Source organism: Pteropus vampyrus, unplaced genomic scaffold (genome assembly GCF_000151845.1).
Source record: "Pteropus vampyrus isolate Shadow unplaced genomic scaffold, Pvam_2.0 Scaffold28, whole genome shotgun sequence".
In the NCBI taxonomy this organism is placed as follows: Eukaryota; Metazoa; Chordata; class Mammalia; order Chiroptera; family Pteropodidae; genus Pteropus; species Pteropus vampyrus.
This window is the reverse complement of record NW_011888809.1, coordinates 5,247,924-5,262,626: the sequence shown is the minus strand read 5'-3', so window position 1 is coordinate 5,262,626 and position 14,703 is coordinate 5,247,924. Positions and strand designations below refer to the sequence as shown.

General features: G+C 31.9%; 1 protein-coding gene across 1 annotated transcript in view; it reads right to left on the bottom strand.

The window, feature by feature from the left end:
• Positions 1–14,703, bottom strand: part of PUM2 (pumilio RNA binding family member 2) — an 81,615-nt gene that overhangs the window by 48,377 nt on the left and 18,535 nt on the right. Inside the window, exons 3-7 of the mRNA XM_023528502.1 lie at positions 9,572–9,680; positions 6,173–6,360; positions 5,455–5,624; positions 2,359–2,629; positions 2,029–2,122 (exon numbers count right to left, since the gene is read on the bottom strand). Coding sequence (XP_023384270.1) covers positions 2,029–2,122; positions 2,359–2,629; positions 5,455–5,624; positions 6,173–6,360; positions 9,572–9,680 — 832 coding nt within the window. The remainder of the gene's footprint in view (positions 1–2,028; positions 2,123–2,358; positions 2,630–5,454; positions 5,625–6,172; positions 6,361–9,571; positions 9,681–14,703) is intronic.

Sequence of the window (14,703 nt, the reverse complement as noted above, 5' to 3'; positions counted from 1 at the left end):
TGTATGTGTTTATATATGCACATATGTAGAAATATATATATCTCCTAAAATCTTAAGTACATACACACTCTCTCATACATTTTATATTCTAGGCTATAATGGTTTTAATATGCTTTTTTCACTTGCCAACCATAGTTCCCTATGTCAACAGTTACCTATCTAGCCTATTCTAATGGCGACACGGTATGTATTCTATTGCATAGAAGTAACATGATTTTAACCAGTCTACTATAGATATATATTTAGATGGTTCATAATCTTTTGCTGTAAATAAAGCGTGCTACTAATATTCTTTAAGTGTATGGGTCTCTGCATTATCATTATATACTTATGAAAATTCACTTTTAAATGGGCAAATATCTTTAAATTCTTTATCCACGTTATGAAAATTCACTTTTAAATGGGCAAATATCTTTAAATTCTTTATCTGCATTTCTATATTATCCTCCAGGAAAGTTGTATCAATTTACATTCTTGTCAAGAACATGAGAATACTACTCACACTCCCACACAAGTGTAACATTAATGAAATTTTTTAAACAATTGTCAATCTGAGAGATAAAATCAAATCTTTTGTATTCCAAGAACACAAGAATACTTCAATTATTAGAAAATATCATTCATAAAATTTAATATATACTAATCCAGAGCTTTCATAGATGCCAATTTAAAGATATAATGAAAAATAGGCCATTTACAATTACAGCAAAAGATAAAATATCTACAAACTAAGAAATATGCAAACTTACGTGGGAAGAATTTAAGCACTCATAAACAACAAAAAGCAAATCTGAACAAAAATATAAACATGTTCTTGATAAGAGTACTTAATGTCATAAAGATATCAATTTTTCCCTAAGTGAATTTAAAATTTTAACCTGATCTTCTGGAGATAAAATAAGCAGATTCTAAAATTCATAAGCAAGAAAAGAAAATTTAAAACTCCAAAAGGAAGAGAAATAGTAAGTGTACTAGCCTGCCACATATTAAAACATACCACAAAGCCTCAAGAAATAAAAAGTGTTGCACTGGCCCATGAACAGACAGGAACCAGTACATTTCTAAGAATGAGAAGGAAGAAGTACAGGGATAGAGGCGGCTGGGAGAGAAGGGGAAAGAAACAAGTCCAGAGGGCATGCTGTTGTTAGAAATGTGTGGTCATCATTAATTGAAACCAAAAATAAAATTTGGGACCTAGGAAGCCTCCTGGGTCGAAACGGAACAATCAAAGAGAAAAGAACCAACTTAGCATATCTCCCCTTCCATAGATTCTTATGTTGAAAGTATTCACATCTTTTCCAATCAGGAAACAAATCAAGGTTAGCCAAAATCAGAAAGGCATAAAAATGGTTATATGAATGGACACATGGTAAAATTACAAAACTATACATACACATTTATCAATGTCATATTCCTGGTTTTGGTATTGTACTATCATTATATAAGATGTAGCCATTTAGGGACAACTGGGTGGGAAACCTTTGTACTCTCTTTGCAACTTCATGTGGATCTATAATTATTTCAAAATAAAAAGTTAAAAAACAAACAAAACACCCCAACATAGACAACATACAAATGCTTGAACTCTGGCAGTAACAAATTGTAATAATTCACATTAAGGACTAAAGGTCAAAGACCAAAGAAATGAAGTAATGAAATATTTTAAGAAATTTTCTTGGGATTTCTATTTTTAAACAATTTTTAAAATAAACTTTCTAATTTGATAATAGACACAAATAAACTACATTTGAATTTCTAAGTGTTTTGACTCTTGACTTCACATTGTTAAAAAAAATGTGCTGACAGCTTTCATCAATTTACATTTTTATTTAACCAAGGATACAATAATCAGAAATAGTTCTTCTCTAGTAAATCTTTACTCTTGCCATGTAATCTATTTTTGATCTCAATGAGATATTTCAAAAAGTAATGAAATGATACCATTCAGTAAAAGAAAAACAAAACATCTAACCACTTTAACAAGATTTTCTAACAGTCTAATCAAAATGGTAACTTGCAAAGACTCACCTATATGTGGCTGCTGAGCTGCGGCTAATGCATATTGCTGCTGTTGAGCTGCAGTTAACTGCTGAACTGTTAGTGCATTAGTCCTCTGAAAGAGCTATTAGGAAACATATTTAATACAAAGATTAGTCTCGAAGCATTTCATTTCTATTTAGAAAACTGGGAATAGAATATTTTAAACCTATGTGGATCACTTTCTCAACTACAAGGACATTTTAGTCAATAAAACATTAAATGTTAACACCCCTATTATTCATGTCAATGTCTCACAGCACTTCAGCCTACACCAGGGCACAGTTAAGAGGAGCTTCTTTAAAGGAAGATATGCTTTACCTGCTGCTGGGAACTGTAGTCAAAAAGGCCTACAGTAGCTCCTGAAGAGTCCATTGGTACCTGATTACCAGGATAGTCAAACTGTAAGGAATCCAGACCAACTTGTTCCATGGCATCCAGATTCTGAGTTTCAGGATTTGAAAATTCTTCAACAAGTGGTTTATTTGTTGTAGGATTAGGAAGAGGCCCCAATCCTTCTGGGGGATTAGTATTGGGGCCCAGGCGCTCAACTACTTCAGTTGGAGAGGCTTGACGACTTCCAGGAGTACGACTATATAAAGAAAAGAGAAAGGCATTATGAATAAAAGTAACAAGTCAAAAGTTGAAATGGGAAATAGTAGGTAAATCAAGAAAACCAAATGCTTGTAAAATATAAAGAGCAAATTAGGCATCCCAGGCCACTAACCATTTTACTTCGTAACACTTTTTTGGTCTAAATTGTCTTAATTGACATGGTTTTATTTTTAAAAAGTATTATTAATGTTCTCCCCAATTTGAATAGCATTAATATATAATGCTATTATATCTTCATTTTACACATAAGAAAATTGGCCAGTACCACAACTTACACTTAGATTACCTGAAACTTTTTCATATAGACAAAATGAACAGTAGGTATGAATAGCACACTGTGAGTGACAAATATGGAAAGACTCAAAACCAAAAACCACCTAATCACACTCCTGTCCTGCCCGCCGGCACATCACTTTGCCATAACAATCTACTTAATAATATTTCAGGGCAAAATTCAGGACTTAAGGATGTAAAAGGTAAGATACATCAGAAAAAGGCAGTGAACTAAGACAAGAGAATGACTTCTGACTCTGCTTAAATTTTGAGCAAATCATTTCATTTTCCAGGCCTCAGATTCCTTATTGAAGAGACTGAAAAGATGACCTGTGGTTCCAATTAACAAGAACAGAAAAACTACTTGTAAAACTCTCTTTGACAGCTCTCCAAAAACCATCTTTATGATATCACACCATCAGAAAATGAAAATGTATAACTTATCAAAAATTAAGTATGCACATAAATGAAAAGTATAATTCTACATATTAAAAAGCCAACATTTTATACTCACTAGCCTCCTCAACTTTCCCAAGAAATTTATTAATATTGGACTACATTTTAAGCATTGGCTCTTCTTTTTTTAATCAATATCGCTCATGGTCTAAACTTTATTTTCACTTTATTTCTAGACATAATCAATCTTCATTTATTGTCTCTTTTCAGCTACAAAAATATTTTATATAAGATCCTTTCCCTCTCAAGAAAGAAGTTTCTGAGGAACCATGAGTTCATAGTATATTCATACATAAGTGCATTAAATAAATAGCAGCAACTATTTTACCTGGCTTTCAATGCCAGTTGTTACACTCATGTAACTCTGCCCCCAACTTCATGTACTTCACATGGGGAGAAATTTGCTAACACGTACAAAGCATTTTACTAAGCAATTAATTATAAAAATTGTTTCCCAAATATTTATGTAAACTTAGATTTTATGTAAAAATCAACCATTGTCCTTTCGACATTAAAAAATACTTTAAATTCCTTTCTCCTTTAACCATACCTAATTTTTCATGTGACTATTTTAAAGGTTTGTTTCCCATTCGGAATATACGGGAAGAAAAAATAAAACTGAAAGGATGTTCTTTAAAATCAGTCAATTGAAAAAAAAGGCAGCGTGCTATAGTTCTTTCACTCCTTTCCCTTCTACTCCACTAATGTACTTCTACGATTTATCTGTTAATGTACATATTAATGATATGCTAGTATAGTGACCATATGGTCAAAGCTATTAGTCTGAAATGTTTTTACACTGTCAAATACAATACTGTATCAAAAATAATTCATAAACAATTTAAAGCCATACTTCAAACTTAAAATGAGAATGCTAATCAATGTGACATTCATATTAAATGGAGAAGTACAGCTTTTCATACAAAACAACTCTAATATAGCAAAAAGCAGAGAATACAGTAAAAAAAAAAGCCATTGTGCTATCAGTGGTGCTCTTTTCTTGCTATAGTTAATGGTGTATTAACACTTCAATTATAAATGTATACACTGAAGGGTTTACATATAACCGTTTTAAATACATGCCCTTGACTAAAACTTTAATAGAAGAGCATTTAAAAAAACTGACTAGCATTAAATTTGTCAAGAGGTTTACTGGTTTTGGATGCTTTTTTGCACTTAGAACAGATACAAATGACACTTTAAGAGGCACTGTTACTCTGCTTTTGATAATTAAAGGCAAATAATATAAAAGTATACCATCCCATGTATCTACACTCAGTTAAGTGAGATTCCACAGTTTACAAGATCTCAAAGAAACAGCTCATTTTCAGGCACAGGCCCCAAAGCCATTTGACTATTTAAAGTACAAGAAATCAGTATGAAGAAACAACTCACTAATATTTAGACAAATGTGCACTGCCTAATCTAAGACCAAAGGCTAGAAGAAAATATATATTTCTTTAATTGCCATAAAGAGACAACTAAAGAGCTACAACTTACAGAATTCTGAGCTTAAGGCTAACTTTTTGAAGTCTCTAATATGTTCTCTACTTCCTAATTTCAGGAATGTTAAGTATTAGCACAACTCATATAAAGGTCACAGATCCTGAGAGCTAATTATGTTTCCTCATTTCTAAGATTAAGAGTTAAATGGGGGTGGGGATACAATACAGGGATAGAAAGAAGAGGAGACTCCATAGAAAGGTGCTCAAGAGCAACCCAAAGGAAGTTTGCCAAGAAAAATCACAGATTAAACCTAAAATTCACTGAATTTTAGCAGGGAGGAAAAAGTTAAAATTTAGACTACCATATGAGTAGAAAAGTAACAGCAGCTTCTAACATTACTCCTTCAATGGAATGTACTGTTTGAATGTTTTAAAGAACTATTTTGTTTTTAATGGTTCGTAATCATTAATATTCCTTATGAAAAAAATTAAACCTTCTTCCATGTTAACACAAGGTACAAAGGGAAATAAAACAAAATTGGAAAAAATGTCTAAATCAGTCACATCAGCTAGCAGTAATAATTCCTAAAGAGATATGCTTTTCTTCTTGAGAAAGTTAAAATCTTACTTAAAATCTTTGCAATCGGCATCCATTCCATTTGGCAAACCTCTGCCATTTATTTTAGAATCATCATCATCTCCTTGTTTAAGATCTCTGTTTTGGTCCTCCTCAAATGGAGAAGCCTTGCCTTTTTGATCTCCTTTCTCAGGTCCATCTGTTTCAGCATCTCTAGTGCCCTGAGGAAAAAGAATCTGTTTGATTCTGAATATTTAATAGAACACAAAAAAAGGCACCACAAGGTGACCTAAAACTACACTACAGTGCATGTAAACAATAAAAGCATTGACTCTTATTTTAATTTCGTAGTCAACTAATTTATTAAATTGAGTACAAACCAGTGATTTATAACAGAAGGGCTAAGGCAACCTTAACTATAGCGGGGCTGGAAAAGCAGTAACACCACAAACATGATTAAAATCCCACTTAACGCATAGATGATATTGTTTAGTTACTTTTATATCAACTACCACAAACAAGCAATTTTAGTCTTGTAAATTATATATTTTAATTAATACAGTTTGACTTATGTAACATGGTTAAGAGCATAATTATTCCCAGTGGCTCTACTATTTTATGTACTTCGAGATGTGGCCAAGAGAATATGACAACAGCACCAACAGCTACACAATTTCCTTTAGCTCTAGGAAGGGCCAGAAATGTAAACTGACAAAAGATAACCAAATGACCATGGAGTATTAAATATTTCTTTATTCAAAATACTTACAAAAGTTCCCTTCCTAAATCGAGAGTCCAATTTATCAGCAGGAGAAGAACTTAGCACATATTCTACCATGCTCACACCAAGGCCTCCACTTTCTGATCGCGGAGACAGTATTGCATTTACTTCACTGTTTCCATGAAAACCCTGTCCAGATCTTCTCTGTACCATAATAGGTTGGGACATTGAATGGTCTGTTTGGAACAAAGAACACAAATTACATATACATACTTTAAAACTAAACGAATATACTTATGCAAATATAGTAAAGTAAAAAAAAAGCCATTATATTGTTTTATTTTGAATACTGTTGTAATCTTTATCACAAGCTCTTAATTCTGTTCAGACTCAGTGGCCTGGGCACATTTCTTGAGAATATAGATAGAACAAGCCATTCAGTAAAAAACAGGTTAAAAGTCTATGTGAAGGTGGTTGTTTTTTTTTAATAACAACCAAAAAAAGTCAATGGAGAAACATTAATTAACCCAAAGGCTCAGTTGCCTATAAGCATCTATTATTAAGAAGTTAAAGTTCTTCAAATTGATGGTTGCCAGATGGGAGGGTTATTGGAAGGGATGAGTGAAAAAGGGGAAGGGATTAAGATGTACAAATTGCCAGTTATAAAAACACTCATGGGGATGTAAAGTACAGAATAGGGAATATAGTCAATAATACTGTAGTAATTACTTATGGCGTCAGATGGGTACTAGACTTATTGGGGTGATCACTTCATAAGTTATATGAATGTCTAATCACTGTGTTGTACAACTGAAACTAGTACTGTATCAACTGTAATTGAGAAATTTTAAACAATTAGGTTCTTTTGGCAATTCATTAACAATTCAAAACAAAAACCTTTGGTGATAAAATCTAGAATAAAGGTGACTCCTAACTTGGCAGAGGCACTTCTCAAGCTCACAGTTATGTACTGGACAAATGTAGAACACATGGCTTTACTGCTATAAAAACAAACAAATAAGTTTGGAAAAACCAGTAATATCACTCAGTTTTTTCTATTCTCAGTGTAGAACTATCATCTAAAGAATATTTTTTAAAATGCTGTGAAGTTTAAACATTTTCCATTTATTCTTGTTTGACAAAAAATTATTCGTCTCGTACAAACACCTTTTCTACATATTTCTGCAACAAAAAGGCAGAATTTAAGATCAAATGGAATACAAATATAATAGAAGATACAAATAGAAGCAATATTCATAGTTGCCAAAAAATACCTTTTTTTTAAAGGAACCAATAAGCTGTCAGCTACCTCTGTACAATACTCAGTATTAGGTTTAAACTATCACAAAGGCAGTCATTGTTTCATTAAGTGTAAAAATTTTAAGTGATTGCTACCTCTTCTAAACCATATTAAAACATATCTATTTTAGAACCTTTATCCATGATAATCAGTTTTTTATTCAATCACATACCCATTCATTCACCCAGTTCAAATATTGATTTTACTGTCTCTTATAGGCAATCACAAACAAGACAGTCCCTGCCTTCAAAGAGATTATAATAAGAAGGCAATCATAATAGAGTATAATAAAAAGAATCCAGTATACTGTGAGAACAGAACAATGGGGTAGCAATGCTTCCCATCCTTAGAGTGAATCCCAAAGGGATGGGTAAGATTTAAAGTGAGCAAAAAAATAGGTGGAGGTGGAAAGAGCATTTCAGTTAAGAGAAACCACCATGTTCCTGCTAGGAGAGCATAATGAAATTAACAATCAGCAGTAGCTCAGCTGAGAAGGAAATATGTGGAAAGCAGTCTCCGACACTGATAGAAACAATCTTTCTTAGAAGGACAGTTCCTTTAGAACAAGAATGTGTTATCCATATTTGTACATGCCTGGCATTCAATAAATGTTTAGTAAACAAAATAATTCCATTCGTTTATCATGTCTCCTAGTAAAAACTAATACTCGTCTTCAAAATTTTATTCGTACAACTAAAAAAGTTAAGTTGGGAGGAGTGGTACAAGAAATTAACTAAAATTATAAATTTTAATTTTATAATTAAAAAAAATACCAGGGATATATAAAAATGTTGCTTAAATATTTTATTGCTGGAATTAGTTGTTTTCCAAATATAACATACTAAAAATAATTTCCCTACCACCCATCTTGAAAATAATCTCCATTACCATGTTGTGTTCAAGATGTTTTGCTTTGGAATGCTTTAAAAAATATCTGGTTCTGGTAAGTAAAGTAATTAACCATTCGACCTCTAAAACAAAAAAAATCACAGCATGTCTATCAACCAAGTTTTCAAGCACATGTGATTTTTAGCAAAGAAAGTGCCTTTTGTGAGAAAAATGTATCCCAAATAACTGAATAATTTACAATATTATGAGTCTGATCTAACATAGGTTATAATTAACACCCAGGAAAAAAAATTCCTTGAGGGCAAGATATCTCATTTATCTTTGGAGAATACTTTACTATATTGGTTGAACGCAAAGAAAATGCCCACTGTTTTGAGGAAATTTTAGTTGAAATTAGTAGTTACGAAGCTTTTGATCTTTTTCAATTCTGAATGTAGAGTATTAATCATTAAAATTTTCTAGCATTTCCTAACTTTTTGGCAATTATTTTAAATAACAAAATTTAAAACTATTAAAGGACTTGAATAAGGAAATTTATACTCAAAATATAAGGTATATTTGCTTATCATCCCGAAATTTGTTTTTATGTAACTTTGGTCATTTTGTATAGCTTTAGCAAATGGCATGAAACTCACTTATAAAAGGAAAAAAATTATTTGTAAAATATATGTTGATAGAAATGTGAAAATTTTACCAATCAGAAACATTTGAAAATATAATCAGTGCTATTTTAGGGATGTAACTATGCTGTTTAATTTACTAATAAATACTGTCACTCCTGTGAGTTATATTCCTTACATACCAGTTCCTTTTCTCTTAAAAGTTTCTTGAACCTACGTCTCTCTCCACTACTTATTTCAAAGTCTGCTCCATTTTTGGAAATTCTACCTTACAAAGGGAGTTTACTTCCTTTCTGGGTATAGCTAATGCCTAAACTAGTAAAGCTAGACTGAGCTGCAATTAAAAAAAGTTAGTCACTGTCCTCTAATACAATTTAAAACTGAAAATTCCTAACGTTAATGTATATTCCATTTTAATGGAAATTCAGAATTTTATCATCAGAGTTTTAACTTAAAAAAAAAAAAACTTCTTAAAAAATCTTATTGTGACAACAACTTCTAATCAGTACGTGGACCATTAGATAAGGGTTAATTTACATCCCAAAATGTGCCTTATAATGATTGAGAAAATCTTCAGCAAAGACATCACAAATTTTCTCCAACTCCTGTCTGAAAGTAGGCGACGCTTTAAAAAAAATGCAAGTAAATTCACGATTCTCACATACAACAAAAACTTACGAGAAGGTCCCCATGCAGTCTCTCTCCATTCATCGTCCCCAAGAAATATGCCTTTTTGTCCATCTTTTGTTGAATCATCAGGTTCCCAAAACTTTTTGGTAGGCAAAAGCTATTTGGGAGGGAAAAAATATTACTTTTATATTTTATTCTAATTACAAAGAACTAGTATGTAGAGGAAAGCAAACTTACCACCAATATGAACAAGTTAGTTATCAATGCTAATGAAAATTCAGAGTGACCTATTTCCTAATTTTTTCTCATTAATAAAAAATAACTCCCTATTTACGTTTGAGTACTGGCTTTAATAATTCTAGACCTAAACATTAAATCAAAGTCTACTTCTGACTTTTTTACATTTTTCAAAATACATAATAGTTGAATATCATGTGAATTTCTTTATAAAATCTTCAAAATACTTACTAAATTTCTCTCTAACTCAATACAGATAATACAATAAAATTATACACTGATAAAATTTTCCTTTACTTCCAAGTACTGCCCTTGGATCACCTCTTATCTATCCTTACAGCTTCCTTGGTGGAAAATGTATTTTCATTTTTACTTCACTTAATCAACAGAAGTGAACTTCACAACTTTTCCTAGGTACTAAGTACTAGTAATCTATCAGTAAGCTACAGATGGAGGACGAGACATAAAAAAGGCCCTCAAATACTTCTGAAATAATCTCAAAGCCCTGTGCTCTATCCTATATTGCAACATACACAGCACATAAAAATTGTGTTGTTACAATCATTCACTAATTACTCAAAGTATACATTTGGCCAATTTCAACTGATACTCATCCAGGTCCTCTCCCTTCTACCTACCTTTCTTAACAGTCAGAGCAGGTGGACCTAGGGATATATTTATTTGACAAAAATAGACTGGTTTTCTGAGATGTGCATTTGGCATTTAAATAAGCATTTGTAAGGTATCCATCCCTCTTAGCCCAGTCTTTTGGTGCTCATAATTAAACCTATATATACTTCTATTACTACACACTATCTGTGTTTGCCTCCTTAAAGGCACTGTGACCTCATTTTCAGAGAGCTCAGAAAAAAACTGACCAAAATAAAATAAACAGTAAAACCTGAATTGGGTCTGAGAGGTAAGATTCTGTGTGTTGGGGGTTGAAAGTGTGAGTGGAAAGCACAACATGAGAAAATGCAGGGTGTAGAACAGGGTGTAAGGTGGAGGAACAGACATAGGAAGGTCAATGCCGATGCTGGTAAAGCTCTCTAGGTCAGATTATGAGGAACCTTAAAGACATGCTAAAGAAAATGCATATTACACTGAAGCAAAAGAGAAAGGAGGGGTTGGCAAGTGATTTGTTTTAGAAAACAACTCAAGTTGTAAGAATAACTGCAAGGAGATCAATTTAGGAAAATTACAACAACAGGGCAAAGGTGATGAGAATTAAAACAGTACTGGCACAAAAACTGAAAAAACAAAATGGATTTGAGAGACATTCAGGAACGTCAACAGAAAATAAATACAAATTAGGGAGTTGATAAAAAAGATAAAATTTTAAATTTTGGGTAACAAGGTAAATGGTAATACTTTTGACTAAAACAGGAAAAAAACCAGAAGCAGTAGCTTTGAGGGGGGAATTCAATTTGGGCGTGTTCCTATCTTTTTTTATTTTTTAATTTTAAAGGAAACTAACTTCTGCTATTTTTTTTAAAAAGAGAAGTTTTTGCATATTCCAATCTTCCTGGGCCGCAAATAATGTGTATTTAAATTATAAACGTTTTAAACAAAACTCTGCTCTAACGAAGATCCCCATAAAACACAATCTCTTTTCCTTCCATTTAAATAATCTCACTATAAAAGTTTCATATAAATATAGAAACACAAAATAAAGCTGATAACACAATACTAAAATACTGTACTTGATATATTTAAGTAACTGAACATTTATTCACAGTAAAATCCAAGTTAATTCCTTAAAAATATTATATATATAAGCCACTTCAGGAAGAAAATGACAAATGGTCAGAGAATTAAGAATGCTTTTATCCTATACCTTATAAAGACAAATGTTTCAATACTAAAATAAGAAAACAAGGAAAGAAAATAATTTAAGAATTTAACAGAGGCATTTATATAGAAGTGGCTAATCTTATGAAATATCAGAAATAACAGAATCTCTTTAAGGAGACTATCCCAAAGTCTTTTGGGATAATGTTCCGTGTAGTGATTTAGCTATAGATCACTGCTTTAAAACACAAACTGCACAACTGGGGGGTGGGTTGGGGTGGGGGGAGGGCTATGTCAAGCACAATCTTACTTTCTGCCAAGCACTGTGCTATGAATAGCTCTTCATTTTGAAAACATTTTTAAGTTATCATGCACAGGAAAACAATTTAGTAGTTAATAAAATTAACACTTCTAACAAAGGCCTTTACCAACATTCTAGAAATAGCTTTCTACGATAACAGTTTAGACACTGATTTCAAATACTTTTAGAGAAACTACTGGCTTGTGACCAAGAATAAGTTAAAAAAACAAAAAAAAAAAAAAAAAAAATCAAGAAAAAAAAAGTAAAAAAAAAAAAAAAAAAGATTAAATGGTACACTGGAACTGCAATAAAAATAGACATTTGCCCCTGGAGACTCTTTTACTATAGCAGAAATGGTGAAGCATATTACAGAAAACAAGGGCTAGGAGATCTTGAAGATCTGTAGAATATATTATTCGATACCATTTATTAGTTTCCTAATTCACAAAAGCTCTAAACCACGGTCAGGCAACTCTATTTATTGTTAATCTGTTCCTCTGTCATCCTTTCCAATTAAGAAATGATTGGGTGGACATACAAATCCATCCTCCAATGATCCACTATTAGATTTAAGGGCTATGTGTTTACATTATGGTGTTTTAAATGAAAGTGTTAATATAATATCCAAACTGAGACAGTTCTAAGAAAGGAGGTGCTATTAATAATTATGCCATGAAAATAAACGTGTATCTCAACTGTCTGGGCAAATTAGAATGTAAGGTAACTCTCTATAATGAAAGTTCATAAAAGATAGGCATAGATGTTAATAACTATAGAGAATAAAAGAAACAAGGTAGTTCTCTAGAACCACAGAATGGTACCTTTCCAGACTTTAATCTTTTGTTAATAAAGCATATCAATACTTCTTAATTTTTTTCAAATCATACTACTTCCCCAAATCATCTTCATTCCCAATATCCCGTAATATCACCAGCAAACATTATTAAATGTTGTCACTTCCAATGGGAAGCAGTACTGTAAAATGTAAAAGGTCAAGGCACTCACAAATTTAAACTGTTGTTCAAATACTATTATATAGTCTTGGACCAGTTAATTAACTTGAAATAACGTAAGTAAACTGCTTAGAACAGCATCCAGCACAAAGTAAACACATAAATATTAGGTATCTTCACTACCAAAAATATGAATCTTTTAAATACAAGTAACACACTGGCCAGTACATTTAACTGGCTGATTATTTTAGAGTACCATAATGTTATTCATTACAAAATTCCTGTGTATAGCTGTTTGCTTGTTTTTTTTGAGTCTGAGTATCCTAAGGGGATGATGAGAGACCCCACTACTTATAAAGAACAGCTAGCCAATACATTCACATTTTGTGCAGTCAGAGGTTAAATAAATTGTCCAAGGTTACAAATATAGCTAGTAAATAGCAGCATTAAGATTTGAACTCATATCTCTTTAAATCTAAGGCCTATTCTCTTTACATTTAACTACTATAAGATGGTTCTTTTCAATTATAGTGTAATTCATCAATATTTCTGAAAATTTCCAGTCCTAGGCCATTAGACATAACAAAAATAAAACAGTTTAAGATATTATTATGATATTTGGATCATATAATGTAGGTATTCATTATAGTAGACAAAGTTTAAGACAGAATTAAGATAGGGATTTATACAGACAGTACTCTTTGAACACTATTTGAAACAGCTGGTTTCCATTCTACTTTTAATCAGAGGTTAGAGCACTGGATAGATGTGTCATTCATACAAAAGGTTATTCTTATTACAATTTTCAAAGAAGTCAATCTTACTACTGATAAACTTAAGAGAGAAAATGGAAATCTTACTCCCCTACCCAATGTTTTCCACTTCACACTACCTGGGATCTTAGTACATAAATTTTCTTTAAATATTATTGTAACAGAAAAAAAAAAAGGAAGGAGCATTATTTATAATACTAAGCTATGGAAATTCTCTCAAAATAAAAGACTCTGTGATTTAAAGTTAAATTCTGCATTCTCTAAAGAATTTCAGGTAGGAGCCTCTTTCCCCTTACTTGAAAACTAAATAGTAACTTAGTTTTCTCTCTATATATTTATATGTCTACATAAGATACATAATAAAACATGTATATAAAATAAAACATGTATATATATAAAATAAAAGCCTCAGCAGTGTAGTTTAAAAACACTGCTAATGTAGTTGCGTTAAACCTATAGATTAGCTTTGTCCTTTTTGAGCCACATGACAGACATAATGCAGATCGGTAGGTCTTTTTGACAAAAATGTATTATGGAAAAAAATGGAAAGGGTGAATTTATGAATGGATGAATACGAATCTGTTTCTATTTCTGGATGAACTAGAAGAGACCTGCCCTTATGATGATGGGTCAGTAAAGCTATCATAATCTACAAAAACCAGTACATATGAAAATAGTTCTATATGTAATGCAGTGCTTTGTACATTACAGATTTACAACAACTTGAGACATAAGGAAAACTTTATTTTTAAAGAAAAAGTCAAGAATAGGCCAATCCATTAAAAAAAGATGTTGCATTAAAAAAATAAACACGGCAATTTTAGAAAACTCAAGAGCCAAAAACTCAAGGCTGCTTTAATTTTTAAAGTGAATGAATTCTGGGATAAAACAAAAACAAAAAAACCTCACCTGTCAGGAAAGGAGGAGAAGACTGGTGAGAGAGAGACAGGCAAAGAAGGAAATCCCAGAAGGTTCCCTGCTGCCTGTGAGATGAGGAAAGATAGAAAGGCTTGTGGGAGAGAGAACCCAGAGACAGAAACCTAAGCTGGTTTCTTAGCTATCTCTTAAAGGTAACAGAATTAGTTGGTACACTGTTAAGAAAAAAACTTAATTAGTGAGTAACAG